The sequence below is a fragment of the Alligator mississippiensis genome, chromosome 4 (assembly GCF_030867095.1).
Source record: "Alligator mississippiensis isolate rAllMis1 chromosome 4, rAllMis1, whole genome shotgun sequence".
NCBI lineage: Eukaryota > Metazoa > Chordata > Crocodylia > Alligatoridae > Alligator > Alligator mississippiensis.
Genome location: NC_081827.1, coordinates 174,190,625 through 174,216,355, shown reverse-complemented (window position 1 = coordinate 174,216,355; position 25,731 = coordinate 174,190,625). Strand labels below are relative to the sequence as shown.

General features: G+C 42.5%; 1 protein-coding gene and 1 long non-coding RNA gene across 5 annotated transcripts in view; one reads left to right on the top strand and one right to left on the bottom strand.

The window, feature by feature from the left end:
* Positions 1-5: 5 nt before the first annotated feature.
* On the top strand, positions 6-24,681 carry NDUFS1 (NADH:ubiquinone oxidoreductase core subunit S1). 4 transcript variants are annotated; one of them, XM_059727099.1, is made up of 19 exons: positions 6-133; positions 2,001-2,068; positions 7,320-7,417; positions 9,646-9,753; positions 10,472-10,548; positions 10,628-10,709; positions 10,831-10,961; positions 11,904-12,089; positions 13,040-13,174; positions 14,424-14,538; positions 15,060-15,205; positions 15,866-15,994; positions 16,922-17,051; positions 17,690-17,850; positions 21,391-21,545; positions 22,205-22,380; positions 23,533-23,667; positions 23,866-23,938; positions 24,346-24,681. In XM_059727099.1, the coding sequence occupies exons 2-19, from the start codon at positions 2,005-2,007 to the stop codon at positions 24,435-24,437; spliced, it is 2,193 nt and encodes a 730-aa protein (XP_059583082.1). In that variant the 5' UTR covers positions 6-133; positions 2,001-2,004; the 3' UTR covers positions 24,438-24,681. The 4 variants fall into 4 exon arrangements, with proteins under 4 accessions (XP_059583082.1, XP_014449692.1, XP_014449691.1 ...); XM_014594206.3 differs by lacking the exon at positions 6-133 and adding an exon at positions 365-470; XM_014594205.3 differs by lacking the exon at positions 6-133 and adding an exon at positions 376-526.
* Positions 11,996-25,731, bottom strand: part of LOC132250357 (uncharacterized) — a 30,701-nt gene continuing 16,965 nt past the window's right edge. Inside the window, exon 2 of the long non-coding RNA XR_009462033.1 lies at positions 11,996-12,179. This is a non-coding gene — a long non-coding RNA (uncharacterized LOC132250357). The remainder of the gene's footprint in view (positions 12,180-25,731) is intronic.

Below are 25,731 nucleotides of genomic sequence, written 5' to 3'. Positions count from 1 at the left end.
CTTCCGCTCCGCTCAGAGCAGGGAGAGGGCATTACCGGACACGAACATAAGAAAACAGGAGCAGAAGGAAAGGTTTCAACTCTGGAGCGTGCTCGGCCGGCTCCACTGAGGGGACAGGGATTTTCAAAAACAGGTTGCAAGGAAGTGACGGAAAATGCCGAGCGCGGGTTCCGGAAATTGCCGAGGGCTGGCGGAGGGTGGGAGGGGGCGGAAGCTTCCGAAGCCGCGTGTTCCCGGGGGGGGGGGTGTCGGACACTGCCGAACCCGCCTCTTCTGGGGAGGGACGGAAACTGCCGAGCCGCCGCCGGAAGGGGACGGGAATGGCTGAGGCTGCGCGTCCCGGGAAGTAACGGAAACTGCCGAGGCCGGCGCTGGGGGGGCGGAAATTGCCGAGGCGGTGTCCGGGGAGGGACGGAAACAGCCGAGCCGCCGCCATCCAGGCCCTGCGAGCTGGAGTTGCCGCAGTGGTCGTAAGTGCTGCGCCGCGCCGCGCGGCCGCTACTCCGTCGCCCCTCAGCGGCACGAGGTACCGGGCGGGGCCGCGGCCGCGGTGGGGGGCCGAGCCGGGCCGGGCCCTCCTCCTGCGCCCCGGCCGCTCCGTGCCCTTGACAGCCGGAGGGGAGCGTCCTTGCGGCGGCCAGTGATGGCAACAGCTTTTCCTTAAGTCTGAATTTACTGTGAACAGTGTGTATATCTATATCTGTATCTATATATAGATATAGATATTTTTACTCAATAAGTGTAGTAATGGAAAACGAACACAATGAGAAGTCAGCCCCCCAGTGGTTTGTTTTGGGGGGGGGGCGGCGTGACAGGGCAGTGCTGCTGTAGGAGGGTTTGGATGTTGTAGCGGTGAGGGGGCCCTTCTGTGACCTCCTCTCGCACCGTTTCTCAACGCGTGGGTCGCGACCCAAAGCAGGGGCGCAAGAATATATAAAATGGTTGTGAACAAGCTTTAAAAATGGATCGGTCAATTTTAAAAATGGATTTTCCTTTAAAGGAGAAGGACGTGGGAAACTGGCTTTTCCCCTGCCGGCTGGCAGAGCTGCAGCCTGTGAGGGGCTGCTTGGCATAAACACTGGGGGCGGGGGGCAGCAGGCCAGGAGTGAGGGGCATCAGGACTGGCCACTGAGGTTAACAAATGGGTCCTGGTGCAAAAAAGGCTGAGAACCGCTGTCTCATTTAACTGGCTGTATTGTTAGGGCAGAAGTTGGGCCAGCTTCAGATCTAGAAAAGAAGGTCTGTACCCTCCCCTCAGTCTTCAGGTGGTCTCTGTGCTCTTTGGGGCACAGACAGAAGTGACAGTTTTTGCCTGATTTGGCCCCAGAAAGCGCTCTACAGCCATAACCAAATGGAAGTGCACAGCTGCAGATCACTTTAAAAGGACCCACGACAGTCTGAACCCTCACTGCATGAGGGGTGAGGGTCAGATGAACCCTGTTGCATGAGGGTTCAAATGAACATGCTCCAAATCAGAGTATGTTGTATAACTTGTGTCTGTAAAGCTTCCAGCCTGTCCCTGTTTTCAGAATGGGAGGGGGGAGAGGGAGCAGAGGGAGTCTGGTCTGGGTTTTTTTCAGCAGGCATTTTGGGATGGGGTGGGTGGATTGGAGCTGGGAAACCTGAGTTCCCTCTGCTCCCTTCTCTTTCTTCCTCCCTCTTCCCCCCCCCCTTCTGAAAACAGCCTCCAGGCGGGGAGGGGGGAGTGGCATTGCTACAGAAGCTGGGCTGCAGGTCTGCAGCACACAACTGGAGTCCCAACTCCTGGGTCCAGGACACAACAGTAAATTTCTCTTGGGTCCGGAGGATCCTTGCAACTCAAAGTGCTTCCTTGCAAAGCACTATGAGTTGCAGTGGGGAGCTGCTCTTTTGCCTTTACCCTAGAAATGTAGTCAAAGCTTAGTAGAGAGCTGTTGGATGTACAGTGGGGATCTACAGAAATGTTAGTGTTTTCTAACTGCAGAAATTTGTGGCACTAATTGCTCTCTTGTATTTCCCAGCACCATGCTGCGACTACCTGCTGTCCGCAGGGCCCTAGCTGGTGTCACTCAGTCCAGCAGAGGATGTGGTGAGTTGGCCTTTATTTTATACATTTACGTACATTGATGCACTGTGTTTAAAGAAAGCACTGAATGTTTCGACTGTTATATTATGTGTAGAGGGGCTTCATATGCATCACTGAGTTTTAGAGAATGATCTTCTAGCTGAGGCTGTTTCAGATCATTCCAGTTGTTTAACTATGAATTATTTTTGTTTCTGATAATCCTTTAAGCTCTTCATGCTTTGATTTCAGTCTTCCTGGAGGACAGAATTTCATAGTGTTCAATCCAACACTCCATTTGTTTTTGTTTATCAGTGATGACATTTCCGTCCAAGTCTTACAGTGGATCTGTTTTCTTCTTGACTGGACCAATTGCTTGCTTGATGCTTTCGTACGTTTTGTGGCTATCGCCTGCGTCAACTGCTTTCTGAATATGATCAGTGCTTCAGCCAAAAATCTGGGGCACACAGTTTAGCCTCTTTTTGCATTTCTCCTGGAGCCTTTCTCAAAGTTTCCAGGGTTATGGTTTGGGAGATGACTTGCAGATGGTTAGTGCTGTCCTTTTGTTTCCAACCAGTGATAGAAGCGTTTCAGAGTGCTCTTAAAACTAGTCTGCATTTTACCTAGCATTTCCTCCCTTCCTCCCCCCCCCCCCCCCCCCAAATGCTGTTATAGCAGCATTGTACATGTTAGTTTTTAAGTTTCCACAAGCCTTGGTGGATGAGTTGTTAGGTAAACTTGTTTTCACAACTTCTTCATTGAATAGTTTGCATCTTTAGTTTGGCTGATTATCAATCTGAGGATGACTTGCTACAGTGGATCTTTTTAGCATTGATTCTGACTTAACATTGACCATACCTTAGTCTGCTGCTATAGTCAGTGATGTGTTAAGACCTTGCATGCAGATTTCTTAGGTGGTTGTGCCTGGTTAGTACTAGATCTAGTTGGTGCCAGTGGGCAGTGATCCTGATCTTGGATGTTTCCATGATGTCTGTCTTGTGGGTAGACATCATGAGCAGGTGTTGGTAATATGTAGTAGGTGTTGGTGACATGTAGATCTTGACTTGTACTGGGTCCTAATGCTTGCTGGCCACTTTCATTCATGTTTCCTTCCATGTTAGCCCAGAATACCAGGTCAGTTCTCAAAACTGCATTCAACTCTTGCACTAAAATCACCAAATATTATAATGGTCTTGTTTCTATGAGTTTTTTCTCAATTTCCAAGTTGTTGGTAGAACACGTTCCTGTCTTCATCACTAGCTTGAAGAGTAGGCGCATAGACACTAAACAACATAACAAAACCATTCTGTGCGTGTGCTCTGACCGTGATGATGAATTAAATAGATGCAGCAATGGGGGTTACCACAGTTTGATGGGTTTGGACAGTGAACCTACATTAGAAGATTTATAGAAAGCCTTTAAATCGACTCCTGGGAACTAGAGATCCAGCAATGACAGTTTGCCTGCTGAAATCTAAAACTGTGCCAGTGACAAATTACTTCAAAAGCTCCATGAACTTATGCTGCTCTGTTGGAAAGAGGAAGCAGTATCACAAGATTTCAGAGATGCTCAGTTTGTACAATTATACAAAAACAAGGAGGACAGAAGCAACCCAGTTGAACATCATCAGGAAAGTTGTCACTCGCATTATGCTACTTGATCTATTATCAGCAGGAATCCTGACCTTCAGACTGAACTGACAGAATTGAAAAAGCAGCTAAGAATTTTGGCCTCTTACAAAAACACACATGGAATAATAGCAAACTATCATTTAAAGTAAAGATTCAAATTGACGAGACTTGTGTGCTGTCACCCCTGTTTCATGGTTCAGAAATGTGGACTGCATATGCTAGGCACATCAAGAGACTGAACAGCTTCCACCTGAGATACTTGTGTAAGATCCTGAAAATAAAGTGGGAAGACAAAGTAAAGTACAGAGGCACTGGAATGTATGGGCTTGACACACTTAAAAACCATTATCTAGAAGAGGAGGTTGCTGTTAAATTATAAAATGGGATTAAGGACTAGTGTATAAAGGATTGATATAACTTGTTCAATAAATGACAGAGAGGTTTTATTTACTACAACTATTCACTATTAAATGATCTTAAAGCAAAACAAAATCCAGTATATATAGTTGTAAAAGTGATAGTATCTCACCAACACAGGCAAAGAGGCGGTCTTAGTCTTGTTAGCTCAAGGCATGGATCTGTTGCCAGTGAGATCAGGTCAGCTGGGCTCAGTAGCATTTCTTGTGTTGAATGATTTCTCACTCTTGAAGTGCCCCCTGTTAGCTGCTTCATTCCTTTCTTATAACTTGCAGCTCAGCATCTTCAAAGCTTTCTTGTAGTTGTGTAAATAAAGAGAGAAACCCAAGCCATAACAAACAGGAAGATCCTGTTTTCCTAACTGTTCATTATTATCAGAAAGTCCCAATTTTAATTGAATGACCTTCCCCAGTAACGGGAGGTTTATCAATCTGTACTGAGTTGCAACATATCAGGAAATTGATTAACAACTGGGAAAAATTCAACATTTTTGAAGAGTTGTCCTTGGAAGATCAAGGGAACTACTGAGACGAAACAAGAGTTAATCAAGAGGAGATGCCTATCAAACTCCATATGGAGAATGTTTCTTCCGGCACATAAACCCAAGTTAATTGCAAAGAAATATTTACTATAGTAATGAATCCAGGATAGACATTTCACACAGTCACATATATGATAGGGGTGCACCGATAGAGATTTTTGCGTTGATTCTGATAGCCAATTTTTAAGGAGGCATATCTGCCGATAGCGATCTAATTTCCAATACTAGCCAGGCAGCTTGGAGAGCTGCCTCCAGCTGGTAAGTCTAGGGGGTGGGGGAAGGGAAGGGGAATGGGGCGGGCACAAGATGGAGCCGTAGCTTGTCTAGGGGGCTTGGGGAGGATGGGGGCAGCTCTTGCCGTTTGGCTGGGAGCTGCTGGTCCGGCAGCTTGCCCGGCACTTGCTTGTTCTGTGGCTCCCGCCACTGCTCCCACCACTTGTCTGGGAGGGCATTGGGGGGGTGGGGGGAATGGGACGTGTAAACCTGGGTCTATGCAGGGCGGGTTCATAGATTCATAGATGTTAGAGTCGGAAGGGACCTCAATAGATCATCAAGTCCGACCCCCTGCATAAGCAGGAAAGAGTGCTGGGTCTAGATGACCCCAGCTAGATACTCGTCTAACCTCCTCTTGAAGACCCCCAGGGTAGGGGAGAGCACCACCTCCCTTGGGAGCCCATTCCGGACCTTGGCCACTCGAACTGTGAAGAAGTTCTTCCTAATGTCTAGTCTAAATCTGCTCTCTGCTAGCTTGTGGCCATTGTTTCTTGTAACCCCCGGGGGCGCCTTGGTGAATAAATCCTCACCAATTCCCTTCTGTACCCCCGTGATGAACTTATAGGCAGCCACAAGGTCGCCTCTCAACCTTCTCTTGCGGGGTTGGGGCTGCACCAAGCTCTTCCCGGCAGGGTGGGGCTGCACTGGGAAGGGACTACAGTGAATTTATGGCTGCAGCCCTACCCCTGTAGCCCCCTTTTGGCACAGCCCTGCCTTGCTGGGAAGAGCTTTGTGTAGCCCTGGCCCCAGCCCACCCCATGCAGATCTGGGGGCACACACTTCAGCACAAGCAGGCAAGCGCTAGACAAGCTGCTGGACCAGTGGCTCCTAGACAAGTGGGGCACAGTGGTAGGAGCTGTTGCCCTGGCCCACATCTGCCCTGCCTCTGCCCCAGCTGCAGCCCCATGCCTCCCTCCCTGCGGGGGCCTTGATCTGCCCCCCTACACCCCTTCCCTCCTCCCTCTCCTTCCACCACAATAGACTTTCCAGCTGGAGGCAGCTCTTCACGCTCCTGGGCTGTGCTCCCTGCTGCCTGTGCTGCGCTGTGGATGCATGCATGCACAGGCCATTTCTCAACCAAATTATCGGCCTGATATGGCCGATTTCCAATATATTAAATTTTCTTTATATCGGACCCATGTATCAGTGCACCTGTAATATATGATGCATAAGAGCCTGCTTAAAATCATCATCGGTATAGTAAGATAAGCTGAAAGTGATACTTCATTATTTCTTTTGAGAAGGTCCATCTGCAAACTTATATCCTCTTGTACTATGCAACTGTCAAAAATATTTTGTAGTTTAACTTGTGAGTAGGCCCAGCTCAGCTTAAGCTTCACAGTCGTTAGTTTCTATGGCTTGGCCATGTCAAGAGAATGGGAGGAGACTATCCTCAAAAATATTTTGTACAGCAAGATTCAAGACTGCTCTAGAAAGTGGGGTCACCCTCTATGGCAGTGCCATGTCTGCAAAAATGATTTGAAGTCATTCAACATGAATGTAGAAAGCTGCGAGGAGCACACAGAATCCTATCCGATCTGAAGGGAACATCCGGCACTGGGTGCTGCTCAACATGAAGCGGCTTTGATCCAGAGGATGGAAGTAAGCGAGAAAGAAAAAAGCAGCATGCTGCAAACTCAGACTCCAACTCAGACAACACATGGATCTGTGGAACTCGTAACAAGCCATTGCACTTTTGAATTGGGCAAGTCAACCACAAGCGGCATTTGTTAGACACCTGACTAGACAGACCTCTTATCCAAACGCCATGATTTAGAATACTGATGGTTGCTGATACTATTTTTGTCTGTAAAAACAACTTTCAGTATTTAATTCAGGCTCTGGGGGAATGCTTATTTATGAGATGAATAATATGAAACAAATGGAAGCTTCCTGTAATTTGTTTATAATGAGCTCGTCCTTTATTGTTTGTTGGCAAGCTAATTGAAATAAGATCTTCCTACCCCTTGACCTGTACTTTTGAAACATGGTTAACAGCTATTATTTAGTGTTTTCCTCTCCCTCAGGCTTCAAAAATGACACATCACTGAAGTTTATGATGGATACCTCTCCTAGAAATTGCAATATTGTCTTTATGTAACATTTATTGAGAGTAATGATTCCACTGCGTGTTTTTAAATAATGATCACATGCCTAGAGTTTTGGTGTGTAAATTGAAATGTATATTTAAAAACATGAACCAGAATATGACCAAAATCACTTTAGACTTAGTAATGCCAGTTGTGCAGATGAAACTTAATTAGGAATCATTTTAGTTAAGCTAACTTAGCCTTCTGACATGGGTTATGGGTTTTTGGCTGACCAGAAAAGTTAACATAGCTAGAGCGAGCAAACCAATAACATTGCATCTAGCAGTAATTCAGATTCCACCTTTTTTTTTCTCCTTAACTTTCAGTGCGTGGAACAGCAGCAACAGCAGCAGCCAGCAACCAAATAGAGGTGTTTGTTGATGGGCAGCCTGTGTTTGTGGATCCTGGAACCACAGTGCTTCAGGTAAACAAAGAAATTTGGATATGTTTCTGATTCTTCCTCCCCACTCTCCCCTATGGTGTTATGTTTGTCAGCTTGTTGCACATCACAGCAATTCTGTCTAGACTAGCCAGTTGCCCATCAAAAATGATGACGGGGGTGGGGGCTGGGATGGAGTGCTGCCACCTAATGCCCCATGCTGCTGCTGTTCTGCCTCTTGCAGAGAGCAGGGTGGGGGAGCTGGCCTCGGCTCCCCCACCCCCGTCCGGTCCTTGGTTTGCTCGCAGGGAGCGAGGTTGGGGCGCTGAGCCTAGCAGCTCCCCCACCCTGTGTGGTCCTTGGCGCAGCTTTGGAATCACGGCAGCACTCCCCCACGCTTGGAGCACTCCAATTGGCTGTTTCCGTCAGCCAATCAGAGTGCGAGTAAAGTGTTACAGACTATGGAGGGAAGTAATTATTCCCCTCTATTCAGCACTGGTGAGGCCACATCTGGAATACTGTGTCCAGTTTTGGGCCCCCTACTATAGAAAGGATGTGGATAAGTTGGAGAGAGTCCAGTGGAGGGCTGGGGCACTTGACTTCTGAGGAGAAGCTGAGGAAATGGGGTTTATTTAGTCTACAGAAAAGAAGACTGAGAGTGGATTTGATAGCAGCCTTTTACTACCTGAAGGAGGGGTTCCAAAGAGGTTGGAGCTAGACTGTTGTTCATGGTGACAGATGATAGAACAAGGAACAGTGGTCTCTAGTTGCAGCAAGGGAAATTCAGGTTGGATATTAGGAAAAACTTTCTCGCTAGGAGGGTGGTGAAACATTAGAACAGATTACCTAGAGAGATGGTGGAATCTCCATCCTTGGAGGTTTTCAAGGGCTGGCTTGACAAAGCCCTGGCTGGAATGATATAGTTGGGGCTTGGTCCTACTTTGAGCAGGGGGTTGGACTAGATGACCTCCTGAGGTCCCTTCCAACCCTAATTTTCTATGATTCTATATTAGAATGCTTTCATTGCCCACAAGACAACTCAGGATGAGAGGATCACTTATTTGAGAGAGAGAAATCCAGTCTGGACCAATTTTGATTGAATTCTTGACAAATTGTTATTAAATTCTAGTTGGTACCAGTAGAGCTATTTTGTGTCCTGGTCAAAATTATATTAATAATAAAAAAATAATAAATGCAGTCATCCAGTTTTCTTGATGATGAGAGCTAAACAGGACTCTTGAAAGTCCATTAATTCTTACCTTATTTAATTAAATGGGGTTTTACTCAAATGTACCTTGCCTTCCTGCACTGAAAGCTCGCAGTTCAGGGTACAACTTTTCCAATGCTCTTACCCATCTTTGCATGAGAAGAAATGAAATCCTGGCCTTCCAAGACAATGCTCAACATTGCTTCTAGACTCTTGAGGTTAGCTTTTCCATCAGAATTTCAGTATAATTATGTGTAATTAGAAGGGAGAGCACGGAGATATAGGATTGAGTTGTGCTTTTGGATGCAAATGATATTACAGTTGTAGATGCTGTAGAATTCCTATCTTGAAGTCTTGTGCAGTGTTCTTTATTAAACACTTTCTGCTTAATTAGCTCTCCTGACAGAAGCAAACTTTTTAAGTTGACAGAAAACCAAGTTTTTCACTTAGACTAGCACAGTATTACTGCTAGGGTGTGTGACTGACATCTGTGTCTGTGTGGAATTTTATAGCAGCATCTAGTACAGCGAGGAGGAAATCCTACAGTCAGTGGGAACTAGGCAAACAAAGTCCGGTTCTCTCATTTTGGGGTTTTTTTTTTTGTTCATGCATCTTTCATGTTGTTTCAAATTCCCTTCTTCCTTTTATTTTTGTACTGCACTTCTTAAATTTATTGCAAAGAAACCAAATAAATATTCATTCTCTTTATTGCTACAACTAACACCTTTCCTAATAGCAAAGGAAAGAGAATGCTTTCCTCCTAGCTGGTTTGAGGGAGACACACCTCTTTTTTTAACATGCTTCTTACCTGTTGGTATTTCTAACCCTTTGATATTAGTTTGGCCATTTTTTCACTTTGCTCAAAGTTTTAAACTTAAATCTGAAAAAAAATCTTAAAGACCAAGAGTGTTTGTTGTTTTTTCCTGGAAACCAAAACAGTTTTTAATTCATAGAAAAACTCTAGAATTACAGGGTGGTGGTCTTTTTGTGGGGTTTTTTTTGCACTTCTTTGTTTAACACAGGTTTGATATCCAGGATTTATTTTCTTTATTTCTTCCTCTTCTAGGCCTGTGAAAAGGTTGGAATTCAGATACCTCGCTTTTGTTATCACGATCGGCTGTCTATTGCTGGAAACTGCAGGATGTGCCTTGTGGAAATAGAGAAAGCCCCCAAGGTATTTATTTTTTGTGTTACTGAAATTATTTTTGTAAGTGTGCAGGACTCTACAGTGGGGGAACTAATCACAGATTACAATAACAATTTATGTGGAAATTAATGTGGCTGCTGCAAACAGACTTTTGTGTCTGTGTATGTCTTCACCCCAAAATGTCATGTGTACTGTACATACATGCATGTCTGACAGGATCTACAGTAAATCACAGTTCTTTTCAAAAGATTAAAAGTAGGAACTTGGAAATTGGTACTGTAGCTGGGCATCTGGTACTCAAACTGACCCTAGAGCTCTCACGGATGTAGCTATATAATTGGGGCTTGACAGATTTTACCTCTGTGGTACTGCATCATGAGTCCACTTAAGTCTCTTCTGAAACTGACTGCTGTGGCGCAGGCCTGAGCTCCGTGTTGGCACCAGAACATTTCCCAGATGCACGCTTTCATTTTTGTGCAGTATACCATTTTTATTGATAATGATAAGGATAATGGCTAAAGTTAACCACTTGCATCAAAGATGGTTTTTCATACACTTGACTCTTGAAGAATTTTTTTCTCTCGTGGCTATATTTGGGTAGTTTATGTATTGAAGCAAATCTTTTTATCTTGCATTTGCCAGAAAAGGTTAGACTAATAACTAGCATGTGTGTAAATTATCAATACTTGTTTTTCTTTCTGTTTAAGTGAATTTGTGCTGATGCATGTTTTTATGATGATTGCAGCCAGTTGCTGCTTGTGCTATGCCGGTAATGAAGGGTTGGAATATACTGACAAATTCCGAGAGGTCCAGGAAAGCAAGGTATCTTCTTTAACTACATGTTTATCTTATTTGCTGAGTAAAAGTGTGCAAATGTGACACTAATTAGTGACTTCAACAGAGAGGGAGTAATGGAGTTCCTGCTGGCAAATCACCCATTGGATTGTCCAATCTGTGATCAAGGAGGAGAATGTGATTTACAGGTACAAAGTCTAGTTCAGTTGTTTTAGACTTAATGAATAAGTTAATATTTTGAATTGTGTGTCTAGTGAAACAACACTTGGCAGCAACAAGAGTTCATTTATTTCCTCTTGTGTATTCTAGGACCAGTCAATGATGTTTGGCAGTGACAGGAGCAGATTTATGGAAGGGAAACGTGCTGTTGAGGACAAGAACATTGGCCCACTAGTCAAAACAATCATGACTCGATGTATACAGTGCACTCGGTGTATCAGGTAACGTCCTTTTGCTTGGCGTTCTGTCCAGTGCAAACAAAAAGGAAGATTCTTTTTCAAATACTGTTTGATTTTTCTCTTTTTTTCCTCCCCAATATTTTTTCATGTTAAACGTGACCCCAGTAGTGGTCAGTCCTTAGTCTCATTTCTATGATTGCCATAATGGTGCTAATTCTGAGGAAGGTCAACAGTTACTTTCACACAAACCACACAGCTGCTGTTAGATGGTAACAACTGGAGATGAGCAAACAAGAAAAGAAGTTGGATTGATCCAGATCAAATCATCTAGTTCTGGTTCCAGAACAGATTCCCAAACATCAAGTGGTCTTTAGGGTCTGGTTGGGCTGAGACTGAAGTTACATTAAAAATAGTAATCTTGGGGGAATATCCTTAAAGAGAACACAGGGGGTCGGACTCGATGATCTATTGAGGTCCCTTCCAACCCTAACATCTATGAACACAATCTTTGGGGCTAAAATGTAGCTTTTGAGGTCTCTGCACCATTCTCCTTGAGCCTGCACATTATCTAAATAGGCTGTTCTAATCCATATCATTATGAGAATTTATAGTTATTGTTGACTTTGGGATAAGCTTAAACAGCTGATCAAACTCCATATTCATTTAGCAATCCCTTATTTTTCACTTTCTCCTCTCCCCAGTGTAACGGAATTCAGTAAGTTAGTGCTCCTACACATACATAATTGCTAAATGCATGCATGCATGCATGCATGCTAATACAGATATAGTATAATTGGTTTTGATGATTTCTAACAACTATAGAATTAACCTATTTAAATAGATCAGAAGCTCCTTGTGTAATTAGGTGACTGTCTGCCTTTTCTATAGGTATATCAGAATATTATCTCTTGAGAGATGAAAACTTAAGATGGATCCTACTGATCTGTTTGTTTCAAGTTTTTATATTTCATTTGTATCCATTAGGTTTGCTAATGAGATTGCAGGTGTAGATGATTTGGGAACGACAGGAAGAGGAAATGACATGCAAGTTGGCACTTACATTGAGAAAATGTTCATGTCAGAACTATCGGGAAATGTCATTGATATCTGTCCAGTAGGAGCACTTACCTCCAAGCCATATGCCTTTACTGCCCGTCCATGGGAGACAAGGTATGCATCTTACACAGAAATTCAGTTGCTCTTTTAACACATTTTTTCTTTTACATGTGTTGTGGTGGTTGGAGTCTTTTGAATATTCACCTACAAAAAGGTACATAGTTTTGTAAGGAAAAAAAGATTCTTATTGCATTTTCTGGTCTGTGTGGGTTCTTCTGTAGACTCTATATCTCTAAAATGTTACTAAATTGAGTCAGTTAGAATTCCAACATCTGTAGAACTAATAGATTTCTCAAATTTAGATTTATATGTCAAATATAGATTTAACTTCAGCATATCCCTTAGTCCATTAACTTGCATAGAGTAGTCTTTCCTTTGTCACATAACATAGCTCCAAAGATTTAATTTTTATACAGGGTTTTTAAAAAGTTCTTTGCAACATTAATGCTGAGCAGTGTCTTTAACAGAGAATTGTTGCTATAATAAACTGGATATGAAATGATGATGTAGGTCATGGATACTCAGATATTTATAGTCTTGAATTTAGGGAGTGGGGAAGCTGGGGCAGAGGATCAAATTAACCCAAATATATTCATTTTCCTAAGTTGTGCTAACGACTATCTAAACCAGTGGTTTTCAACCTGTGGTCTGTAGACCCCTGGGGGTCCTCAGACTATGTCTAAGGGGTCTGTGAAAGATGACTCTGATCAATCAAAAGTATGTGAATACCCACATTTACTGTTCAAAGGGGTCCACACCTCCATTTGAACATTTTAAGGGGTCTGCAAATGAAAAACCGGTTGAAAACCACTAATCTAAACAATAGAACTAAATTTTTGACAGCCTGTGAATTGAAGTATGACTTACAATGTCATGTGAAATATTTTTAGCATTAAATATACCTAATGTTAAAACATGGAATGTTTTCAGGGCTTTAAAAACTAGCCACTTGCTTAGGGAAAAAATCATAATTTGTAGGTCTTTGTGGTCTGTTTTCTATGCAGAAAGATTGAGTCCATTGATGTTCTTGATGCAGTTGGATGTAATATTGTAGTGAGCACAAGGACTGGAGAAGTAATGAGAATTTTGCCAAGGTTGCATGAAGACATTAATGAGGAATGGATCTCAGACAAAACAAGGTACTGGTAGGATGTATAAGGAGTTTCACAGAATGATAAGAATTGCACTGACAGAATGCTACATTTAATGTTTTAAGGTAATTGTTGAGTTGTTTAACAAATTGAATGTTTGTTATGCTGCAAGTATTAACAAATGCTCCATCCAGAACTGTGTGTTTTTTACAGTCCTTGACTGCAGTAATCCTTCTGTCTGATCTGTGTAACAGGACTCACCGCTAAAAGCAGATGTGCTGCCTCCTGGTGGCCACTATACTACCACCTCTTCTCCTCTCTGGTTAACTAGGGTACATTCCCGTGCTTTCCTGCCATGATTTGAACGTTATTTTAAATTCAGTAGGCTGCCCCAGTCCACTGATTGATTGATTGATTCCTTTGCCCCATAGCTCAGTCTCTCTGAGCTCTTAGCTGCTTTGGCTCAGTTCAGTTCACTGGACCCTCAGCCCCTCGGAGAGTGCCTTAGTCTCTAACAGCCTTTGTCGATTCCAGTGCCTCAGATTTCAGGCCTTCTCTGGACACCCTCAGCCTCCTTTTACCCCTTCAGCCGCTCCAAGCCTCATCATCAACATAAATCCAATCCAAAACACGATGAATTGGGGCTGGGGTCCCTTTCTATAGGCCTTGCCCCCAGCTTGTACTTTGTCATGTTGGCTTCTCCTAGCTCTGGCCTTTCTGGTCTTACTTGCAGTTTCCTGAGTCTCCAATGTGACTTCTTCACTCAGTGCAGGGAGTTAGTTTCATGAATGTAGCTTGGGCCAGTCTACAGTTCCCAGTGCTTCTTCCCTCAACTCCCAGCAGAGAGCTCCTGCCTCTAGCCCTCCCCAGGTCACACTGCCTTTACTTTTTTGTGCAGGGTTTATGTAGCCCCTGGCTGCTTCTGCTTCTGAACTGAGGACTCCTCAGCAGGCCATTGCCTAATAAGCAGCCAGCTGCTTATTATCTGGGCTCTGCAGCTTTCTAACTAACTACTGCTTATCCTTGCTCTCAGTAACAGGGCTTGCCCTGTTGCATATGTTGTTGTTTGTTTGTGTGGTTTTTTGTTTGTTTTTTTTCCTTTATGGAAGGAAAAAAATTCACTCGTTAATGAAAAAACAGGGTTTCAGTTCTTATTATTTATTTTAACCCAAACTATTTGTATTTAAATACAAGTCTGTACTGTTGCTGCATTTCTTTCACCATGTCAGGTTTATTTTGTAGCAGAGATAATACTGGTGTTAAGGCACATCTGAGTGACACTTTTCACTTCATCCAGGTTTGCTTATGATGGTTTGAAACGCCAGAGGCTTATTCAGCCAATGGTCAAGAATGAAGAAGGGCTGTTTGTATATTCCTCATGGGAAGATGCGCTGACTCGTGTTGCTGGAGTGGTAAGAATTACTTACAACTTTTGCTTTTGGTGGCACTTAAATGTTGTTAGGCGAGTAGGCAAAATCAGTAACACTTCAGTTGAAGATTGGAGACAATCATTTACTATTAATGTTTAATTTATTGAGAAGAATTTTTTGGGAGTTTAATTTATTTCTAACTTGGTAGAGTTCCATATTTCAAAACTGATAGGTAAGTGCAACTGTGAGTTTCTTTGTTCTTAAAGTGTAAGTGTCTAGAGTATATGTCCTGCACTCTTGAAAGTTTTGGTAGTTTAGCTACTGTTTATGAAAAATCTAAATGTTTTAAAGGAGGTGCTAAGAAAAATCATTTGTTAAACCTCATTTTGAACTTGTTTTGGGGAGGAGAAGGAAGAAGTACCCTAAGCTTAATTTTAAACTTCATACCATTATGATAGGAAGACAATACTTCATTTCTTCAAATGCTCTTTGCTTGTGAGCAGGTGAATGCAAGCTTGTATCCAACTGTTACCTCATCTGACACTAACATTGCCTCTTTCCAGCTGCAAAGTTTCCAAGGTAAGGATGTTGCTGCAGTTGCAGGAGGACTGGTGGATGCAGAAGCATTGGTAGCTCTAAAAGATTTGATGAGCAGAGTAAATTCTGACACACTCTGTACTGAAGAGGTCTTCCCTACTGCTGGAGCTGGGTGAGAACAGACACACAGATCTTATGCACGTTTTAGAGTTTTAGCAAACTCTTAAACCTCTTGTGAAACAAACCTTTTTTTTTCCATGGTCCAGAGCAATATGATTGTGTGAACTATCTCATAAGATTCTGAAATATGCAGGATTGGAGATTTTGAATAAGTTTCATAGACATCTGGAATATTATAATTTCAAGTTAAAATCACCATGCTAGAGTTGGATGCTCTAAAGAGGTATAGTCTCTTACTGTAGCAAAGATTGCAAAGCTGCTCTCATAATTCGGTACAAAAACAGCTCTTTAACACTTACTAGGCCTTGTGGCTATAAATGACTTTATTTAGGTAACTGTAGCACATCAGATATTGTTACAACTATCTCTAGGGCAAGTATAGTTTTACTTTGGTAAAGGCTGAGAATACTATATAGACAGAGGAACATGTCTGCATCATAGCTCCCTTTAAAACTTGGATAGTGCTAGTAACCTTATAAAGTGGGAGGCTTTTGTTTATACTGGCATTAGCATTGAGAATTTTTCCTTTCTTTTAGCTTCCCATCTGAAAATAGTTTACACCTAGTAAGTTAACCCTGCAGTCTTTGCTGCTCTGATTTGTTGCCTTCACCTCCTCTTTTTGACAGTTACTTTGTGTGGCTTTTTGTTACAGCACAGACCTTCGCTCTAACTACTTGCTTAATAACAAGATTGTGGGAGTGGAGGAGGCAGATATCCTGCTTCTGATTGGCACCAATCCACGCTTCGAAGCACCACTGTTTAATGCCAGAATTCGAAAGAGGTTTGCACTTTTATGAATTAGTAGTTCATTTTTGCTAGCTAGAGGCTAGCTCACACATATTGATCTGGTACAGCAGTAGGACTCCATGTAGATTTTTAGGCATTCATCCAGGCAGATCAATTTTACAGCATCCCCCCCACCCCTCTGATCCCCCTCTTTTTGTAATGGAACGGGGTTGTGTCTGATACGGGAGTCTCTCTCCTCTATGCCCCTCACCCCCCCACCTTTTTCCCTTTAACTTCAGCATATCCCTTAGTCCATGAGCTTGCATAGAGTAGTTTTTCCTTTGTCACATAACATAGCTCCAAAGATTTAATTTTTATACAGGGTTTTTAAAAAGTTCTTTGCAACATTAATGCTGAGCAGTGTCTTTAACAGAGAATTGTTGCTATAATAAACTGGATATGAAATGATAATATAGGTCATGGATACTCAAATCGGGCCTGCAGTCATGTAATTTGACCTGTAGGTCTCCCCACAGATCTAAAAAATGGTGGTGGTGGGGGAGTGGTGCAGTTTACACTACTACTGCTCCCCCACTGATAAATTTCCAAGTCTCTTGTATCTGAGACAATCCCACACATGCTGGATTGGGCCCATGGACTAGATCTGGCTCACAGATGGAGCTGGCAGTGCTCATCCAGCCACGGCCCAAAGGTTGGGCACCACTGATACAGCAGACAGACCCGGCACTGGTCATCCAGTCCATGGGTCAAAAAGGCTGGGTGCCATTGATTTGTAGGCAATTTTTCTTTGCTTGTGTAATACACTGATCATTTATCTTATTCCTGTTTTTTGAAGTAGCTCTTTGTTTTAATCATGGTATCATCCTGTCACTTGCCACTAAAATCCTAATGTTACTAGCTTTGGCTGACCAGCATTATAAATTTCTGTGGCTTACCTATATTTTATTTTTACTATTTCTAGCTGGCTTCAAAATGACCTGAAAGTGGCTGTTGTGGGAAGTGCAGTGGACCTAACCTACACATATGATCACCTGGGAGATTCTCCACAGATACTTCAGGATATTGCTTCAGGAAAACATGAATTTGCCAAGGTACACATTGCATGAATAAAATGGTGCAGATATTTTAGAATAACTTTTTTTAAATGTATGACAGTGTTAGAAGTTGTTTTTGGTGAAAGTTTCCCTTCCCTGCCCCCTCAGGGGATTTTGCAGCAGGTAATATTTTTAACATGTAAAGAATCTGTAAGTTTTATATTCAGTGTGTTCACACTAACGGTTGAGGTTAAAAGTTCCTTCCAGTAAAGTATGTGAAACACTGAAATGTTTTATCACACACATGATCATGGAATATTTGAATATGCCCTCTTCTAGGTAAGGCAAACACTTTCAGGCACTACTGAAATAATTATAGGTGGTTACAGTGAGTGCAACGTTGACTATTTAGTTTTTTAAAACACTGTTATGGTGCAGGATAATGCAGTAAATTACCACAACAAGAACTCATGGAACTTGATTAGAAAATTAAGTAACCTATTTTCCTTATTTTTCAGTTGTAGCTTTGCTTGGAAGACTTGTTGCAAACATTTTGATTTGATTTGTTACCTTTCGTGTTTGTATACTGCATTAACACCTCTTAACAATCATTGCAAATATCCTGATCTGAAGTCGCATTGAATTACTTAGCCTTGGAGTGATTTTTTTTTTTTCCCCCCCCTCCCATCAAACAGGTCCTTAACCAGGCCAAAAAACCAATGGTGGTCGTTGGCAGTGCAGCTCTTCAGCGCAGTGATGGAGCAGCTATCCATGCAGTAGTTTCTACCATTGCACATAACGCCAGGACAAAAAGTAGAGTTGGTACTGACTGGAAAGTAATGAACATCCTTCATAGGTTTGCTTCAGATTTTTTCTACAGGCCTTTTGATCCACCTAGACTTGGCATAAATGGCATATATAAATATAGGCCTCCTGAACTCAAGGAGGCGGACAGTTGATTTTTGTGAGCAGCTTGTGGGGCTGGCCGCCATATTCATGGGCTGAGTACAGGTGGAGGCCCCCCTGCCTTTGGCTGAGGGGCCCTGGCAGTCCCACCCCTCCCCACAGATTGCTATGTGGCCTGAAACTGCAGTTTAATTACCCTGATTAAGCCCAGGGAAGCCATTAATCCACACCGTGTTCATAGATTTCATAGACATTTGGGCCAGAAGGGACCCCGGAGGATCATTGAGTCCAGCCCCCTGCCCCAAGGGGAGGAAGTCAGCAGGGATCATAGGATCCCAGCAAGATAAGTATCCAAACGTGCCCTGAAGGTGTTCAGAGTGGGTGCTTGAACCGCCTCCAGCAGCAGCCTATTCCAAACCTTGGGGGCTCGGACAGTGAAGAATTTCTTTCTTATGTCCAGCCTGAATTGGTTGCAGTGGAGTTTGTGACTGTTCGATCTTGTCATCCCTTGGGGCGCTCTGGTGAACAGACGTTCCCCCAGATCCTGATGAGCACCCCTGATAAACTTATAGGTGGCCACCAGATCACCCCTGAGCCTGTGCTTTTCCAGGCTAGAGTCCCATGGCTCTCAGCCTCTCATCATAAGGTCTGTTTTCCTGACCTCTGATCATGCGCATGGTTCTCCTCTGCACCCTCTCAAGCTTCTCCACATCCTTTTTGAATTGTGGAGCCCAAAACTGGACGCAATACTCCAGCTGTGGCTTCACCAAGGCCGAGTACAACGGGAGAATGACGTCCTGGGATTTGCTTGAGAAGCATCATGGATGCAAGCCAGCATTTTGGTTGCTTTACTAGCTGCAGCATCATGCTGAAGGTTCATGTTCATCTTGTGGTCAACCATGACCCCCAAGTCCCTGTCATCTGTAGTGCTAACCAGCATAGCACTGCCAATCCTATAAGGATGCTGCAGGTTTTTCCTCCCAAGGTGGAGAACCTTGCATTTTTTGGTGTTGAGCACCATCAGGTTCTCATCTGCCCATTTCCTGAGCCTGTCAAGATCTGCCTGGAGCATCGTCCTGTCCTCAGGTGTGGATGCTTTACCCCAGAGTTTGGTGTTGTCAGCAAACTTGGCCAGTCCGCTTCTGACACCAATGTCCACATCATTGATGAAGATGTTAAATAGTATAGGCCCTAGGACAGAGCCTTGTGGAACCCCACTGGTCACAGCGCACCAAGACGATTGACTCCCGTCGACCACCACCCTCTGGGTCCTACCAGGGAGCCAATTCCCCAGCTATCGGATTATGGTGAGGTCGAGGCTGCAGTTAGCCAGTTTAGCGAAGAGGTGATCATGGGATACGAGATCAAAGGCTTTTTTAAAGTCAAGATATACAACGTCGATCTCTTCCCCCTTGTCCAGGTGATAAGTCACCTGGTCATAAAAGGAAATGAGATTGGTCAAGCAAAACCTACCTGCAACAAACCCATGCTGGGTATCCCTCAGGATATTGCCTTCAGCTAGTCTGTTAAGGATGGCCTCTTTGATAATCTTTTCCAAGACCTTCCCCAGGATAGAGGTCAGGCTGATGGGCCTATAGTTTGCCGGATCTACTTTCCTCCCTTTCTTGAAGATAGGCACGACATTGGCCCTCTTCCAATCATTGGGCACTTCACCAGAGCGCCAAGAGTTCTCAAAGATCTGTGTCAGGGGCTGAGCTATGATGCTCGCCAGTTCCCTGAGTACCCTTGGGTGTAACCCATCAGGGCTGGCTGACTTGAAGGTATCCAGCCTGTCAAGGTGTTCCTTCATGAGGTCAGCTTTGATGGAGGGCAAGGAATCTCCCTCACCTGGGCCTCCCTGACCCATAGTGGGCAGGGGCGTCCCATGGGACTGGTGAAAAACTGATGCAAAGTACCCATTTAGCAAGTTCGCTTTTTCCTGGGCATCGGTTGTTAGTCTCCCCATCTGGTTTAGTGTTAAGTATGGATTAATGGCTTCCCCAGGCTTAATCAGGGTAACAAAGCTGTGGTTTTGGGCCACTCCTGGGTTCGCTGCAAAGAAAACTTACCAGCAAGGAGAAAAGCATGCAGGAAGTCCTGCAGTCTTAAGAGGACTGGGAGGGGGGGAAACCCTGCCCCTTTCTGTACCCCGCCACCATTCCATTGTGTCATATTTTGTATAACCCCACCTCCCTTCCATAGCCCTGATCCTTCACTTGCATAACGCTGCTTCCAGTCATACCCTCCTACTCCTTTTCCCCACCCTCTCATTGCATCACTTGCATAATCCCACCCCTAGTAGAGATAGCCCTGCCCCCTCCCCTGCTCCAAGACTACAGGACTTCCCAGGTGCTCTTCTCCTTGCCAGTACACTTACTTTTATTTTGCATGGAGCATGTGCTTTTTTGCGGAGCCTGCCTGAAACTGCAGTTTCTGTGAAAATTACACAATCATGATTTCAGTATGTCTTATATATATGTGTGAAGACTTCTTAGTACAAACACATACGTTTCAATCTGCCATGGGTTTTATGCTTTCAAAGAAGCATAAAAATGTAATAGGAGCAATGCAAAATAGAAAGTGTTTCATAAGTTCTGTTTAATGATTTAGCAAGCATTTTGCATGCCTCATGGGGACTGTTGAGGGAGAAATTTTGGATTTAGGCTTATAAGAACCTAATAATGTCATGCACCATTGTGCCTAACAGGATATATGGACCAGCAATGCTTAATAAAGGCAAAATGCCAGTAGTGCTTAAATATAAATGCATTTATACTTCTCTTGCATTGTACATTTTTTTTTTTTTTTTTTAGCAAAGATATTTGACTTTCTGTTTAAAAGTGGTATCTAGGAATTTAATGATGATTACTAACCAGCTGGTGGGATTTAACTTGTATTTCAGAAAAAAGAAATCCTAGTATCTTCCAAAAGGCTTTGCTCATGAAACAGGCATTGGAAAATCATATTTCTTTCTTAACTACTTTTTTACCTAGTAATACAGTAACATTTAGGATTACTATGTGTTAAGATTAATCAACTTGATGCATTTGATAACACTATATAGTCAATATTTGTTTCTTTAGCAGAGTTACTTTTTCCTCCTTTGGGTTTTCCCTGCTATTTTGAACAGGGTTATCCACAGAAGAGGAATGTGTTTATGAAATGTAAAATAAATAAAAAAAACATATACTGACAGGGGATTATGGGACTTGAGGAGATAACCTATTTCTAACTCAGGCTGGTGAGAAAACAGAAGAATGTTCTCTCATTGTCAATGATGGGTCAGTTTTTTTCTTTCATCCCACTTTTATTGGGCTGAAACAAGCTTTTGAATTTTTTTTTGCGAACAGCAACAATGGGCAAGAGACCTCTACTTCAGAATAGCTGTTTTGCTCTGTCACTTAAAATTTTAAATGAAGCTGGGTTGGAAAGGAAACATTACAGACTGTAATTTTAAGTAACAAGTTGGTCTTTGTCTGTCTCTGTGTAGGGTTGCAAGCCAAGTAGCAGCTTTGGATTTGGGTTTCAAACCAGGAGTAGATGCAATTCGGAAGAATCCTCCCAAAGTATTATATCTCCTGGGGGCAGATGAAGGTTGCATAACACGTCAAGATTTGCCAAAGGATTGTTTCATCATTTATCAGGGTAATCAGCACAATTAATGAATGAAACACTGTGTAGAACTTGAACACTAACAAGCAGCACATATAAATAGACTCTATCTTTTTACAAATGGTAGCTTTTAAAGCTTGCCATAAGAGAAATAGTATAAACTGAACTGTGGAAAATGTATTAATAAACTGCTGAAATTGTATTAATACATAATTTAAATATGAAAAAAAACATTCTTGCATATTACATAGCTCTGGTGAGAGGTAAAGAATTATAAAGCTGCTTTACTTCCTAGGTCAGCTTCTTGATCACTGGATTTGAAATGGTTACTAGCAGAAAACTGCGGTGGCTCTAAGCAACATGTCAAAGTCATTGCCAATAAGCTAGGTACCCTTGTAACCTCATCTCAGTCTCAGCAGAGCCTGGAAGTTGAATGGATGTGGAGACAGAACTACCATTTTGGCAGTGGTTTTGGATAAGTAGGTTGCAGTATGGACAAATAAGACTTCAGTATCCAGGGCTGCTGCTCTGGTTTAAATTTTATGAATGGCAAGTTAACTCAAGTAAATTTCAGAAGAAAAGAGGAGTACAGTAACGTTAATATAGCATTCCTCTTGAATAATGCTTATCAATGCCCTGCAGTTTCTTCCTGAAAATTGACTGTTTTTCTTTGCTTCCTTTTTGTTTGTTAGGACATCATGGTGATATCGGTGCTCCCATGGCTGATGTTATTCTACCAGGTGCAGCTTACACAGAAAAGTATGCGACGTATGTGAATACTGAGGGCCGAGCCCAGCAGACAAAAGTAGCAGTAACCCCACCTGGCATAGCCAGAGAGGACTGGAGAATTATTAGAGCAGTCTCCGAGGTACTGTAACTATTAGAAATTGATGCTTCCTAATTGGAATCCAAATGGAGCTTGGAAATTGCCTATAATACATAATGGTTCAGTAATGTGGATATAATCTCCTGGGAAAGTGGATAAGACTAAATTGATAGGAAGCAACACTTCTCGTTTTTCTGTAGGGTAAAAACTGTGCTCCTCCTTTTTCTGAGGTTTTGACATACGATGTTGTAGTTGCTAGATATGCTGCTAAATATGCTGTGAGAACATACAGTGGGTGGTACCTTGCCCAGCTCTTGGGAATATGTGGATGTGGATAGGTACATTTTAATAACAGTATCTATGCTAACCTGAACACAATGGAGAGGTCTGGCCATACCATCTGTATGGGAGAAGAGAAGCTTCCTTTGCTGCCCAATCCCCCTTGTCCAGAAAACATTCTAACTCCTTAATATCTGGAAGTCAACCTAATGTACTGCAATTCTAAAGACAGAAGAAATGCTCTGCTCAGCTACATTTGGCTTGATGAGTATATATTATTTGGGATTCCCCCCTCCCTCCTTACCTATTTTTTGTAGATAGCTTTTGGATTTAATGTTTTTAAATATTGAAAAAGAACTTCTACACATGCAATTAATGTGCCTGAATAAACTCTGGTGCAGCTCGTATTGGAGTCCTGCTGCGCTCAGGAGCAATGTTTATACGTGTGCCCGGGACCACAGCACATTGAGCCAGAGCAGCGCAGCCCTAGCTGGCAGAGGGCCTGTGGGGAGGAGGGGCTGTTCAGCCTGCTAACCTGGAGTTGCTCTGCCCCAGCTCAACATGCTGCAAAGGAGCTTGCTGGGGCATGAGGGTGCTACAGTACAGGGCTAGCAAGCAGGCAACCTTGCACTATAGCACCCTCATGCCTCAACCAGCCCTGGTCACCTTCTACACGTGCGTTGCAACAGAGTAAATAACTCCACCGTAGGAGTAGTATGTGTCTGGCAGACAAATCCTACAGCAGAGTTACTTTACTCCAGCTTAATAGCACTGCGTATGTGGATGGTGATGCTTTACTGCAGAGTTGGTCAACTCCACAGTAAAGTGCATGTGTAAATGCCTTCAAAATGTATTATTTGGAACCTTAGACTTGATGTCTTGCGTGGTGGTGTTGTGTTTGTGGGTCTTTTTTAGCTGGCTGGTATGACTCTCCCGTATGATAACCTTGATCAAATAAGGAACCGATTGGAGGAAGTGTCTCCTAACCTGGTCCGATATGATGATGTAGAAGCAGCAAATTACTTCAGCCAAGCAAATGAGCTGTCCAAGGTATAAATCATTTTTAACAATGAGCGTAACATTCTTTAAATCATTGAACATGTAATGATTTGCAGATGCATATACTATACTACATAAGCAACTGTATAGCAGGTGACTTTGAGGATTTTTTTTTCTCAGGTGCTCTGGTAACAGGGTCCTGCTTCAAAGACAATTACTTCTCTTGATACGCTTTTTCTTTCATTGCAGTTAGTGAATCAACAGCTTCTTGCTGACCCTCTTGTTCCACCCCAGCTCACAATTAAAGACTTCTATATGACAGGTATGTGGCCACTTATGTGATGAAGGTTATACTTATTATTAACAGTAACTAATTATATACTTATTTTGTGCTGTTGCCTTGGAGCCACACAAATGCATATATTTTTTTAAAGGTGCCACCAACAAATTAAAGGGTCTTAAAAAGAAGCTATCTTTAATCACCATGAGCTTGTTTTATCTACTGTTATATGTGGTCTCTTAGACCTGGTTTGATAAACCTGTAATCTTTATTTAAACATAACTCCCAAGAAGCTCAGAAGAAACTTGCTTGAAATAAGGTTTGTAGGATTAGGTTCTACATTTTATTTAATGGGGGGGAGGGACAGTTATGAAGTTTGTGTAGGGGAGGCTTTTAAGTTATCTGTATGCATTTGTATTGCCTGAAGTGACACATCGGTCTCTTTGCAGATCCAATCAGTAGAGCATCCCAGACAATGGCCAAGTGTGTGAAAGCTGTTGTTGAAGGTGCTAAGGCAGTAGAAGAGCCATCTATCTGCTGAAGAAAATGATCATGTCACTCCCAAACAAGTTCTGGCAGTATGTTGCTATGACTAATGTTCAACAAACACCTTTAAGTGATGCTGTAGTATGTTTTAGATTCATATCTTCAAAAATATAGTACACATAACTTAATATTTTCAGGATGTTGTCACTGTGTGTTGTGTGCAGTGTTTATACCTAGAAACACTTTATGCAGCCATTGACTGTACAAACATAGTATGATGATAAAACATTTAATACCTATGATTGGTTTGGTTTATGGTTCTCATGCATATAAATTTCAATAACTCAAGCCTTCAAGAAAGTTTACAGGGGAAAAATTCTGGAAACATTGCATCAGGATGACTAGTATCGAAAAATCCAATTCTTGACTGTTTTGAGCATTTTGAGGTTGCAAAGATCCTATTGTTGTATACCAAGGGGGAAATGTGTGCCTACTATACTGAGTAACACATTGCATACACTTACAAAAACTAGCTTTGGTTGATTTTGGTGTTCATTTATCCCCTGCAGAAAAATTTTACTTGCAAAAATTGTAAAATCTGTCTGACATCTTTTTCACAAACCTGTTCCACACAAAGTTGTCACACTTATTCCCCCTTCCCCCCACCAATCAAGACTTTAATATTATAAAGAAGATCTCAGTGATTAGGCTGGCTTATCACCATAATACTTACAGTCTAGACCACCTCTTCTCTGAGAACAGCTTTTCCAGCATTTGCTACATTTCATTACAACAGAATAAAAGATTTTGGCTTCAGAATAGTTGACATTTTAGAACAGTTGGTTGTAAACATTTGACTCCAAACCATGTCTCATCAACTTTTTTTTTTAAGTCTCCAGTAAGCAAGGTGTAAATGAAAACTGCCACAATTGGCAAATGTTTAAATTTGCCAAAAGTAAACTGGAAAAAAGTTCTTTAAGTTTATTGTACTGTTGTGAAAAGAAGTAGTGGCTCCTAGTCACTGTTCTTTCTGCGATCTGTGAATTCCAGATCTTTGGACTTGCAGCACTGCTACTTTGACTGAGCAGTTTTGTGTTGCATGGGTAAAAACAGTAAGATCATTCTTTAGTTACACAAGGAATAGCAAACTACTGCACCTTGAGCAACTTGAATGTGATCATCTACAGGGGAATTTTACTCACTTAAGCATGAAGTGTTTCACTGAGACGTGTAACTACAGTAGAGTCTCCCATACAATGCGACAATGCATAGAATTCTCCGAAGCATGACTTTGCCTTTAACTGATACAGTAAAAAAAAGTTCTGTTGTCATTTTAAAGTAGCTGTGAA

What these genes read in the sequence shown, in the direction of transcription:
- NDUFS1 (XM_059727099.1), top strand. Translation starts at nt 2,005, where the DNA reads ATGCTGCGACTACCTGCTGTCCGCAGGGCCCTAGCTGGTGTCACTCAG. An exon ending in CTGGAACCACAGTGCTTCAG is followed by an intron (nt 7,418 to 9,645) that starts GTAAACAAAGAA and finishes TTCCTCTTCTAG; the next exon opens with GCCTGTGAAAAGGTTGGAAT. An exon ending in AAGCAAATGAGCTGTCCAAG is followed by an intron (nt 23,668 to 23,865) that starts GTATAAATCATT and finishes CTTTCATTGCAG; the next exon opens with TTAGTGAATCAACAGCTTCT.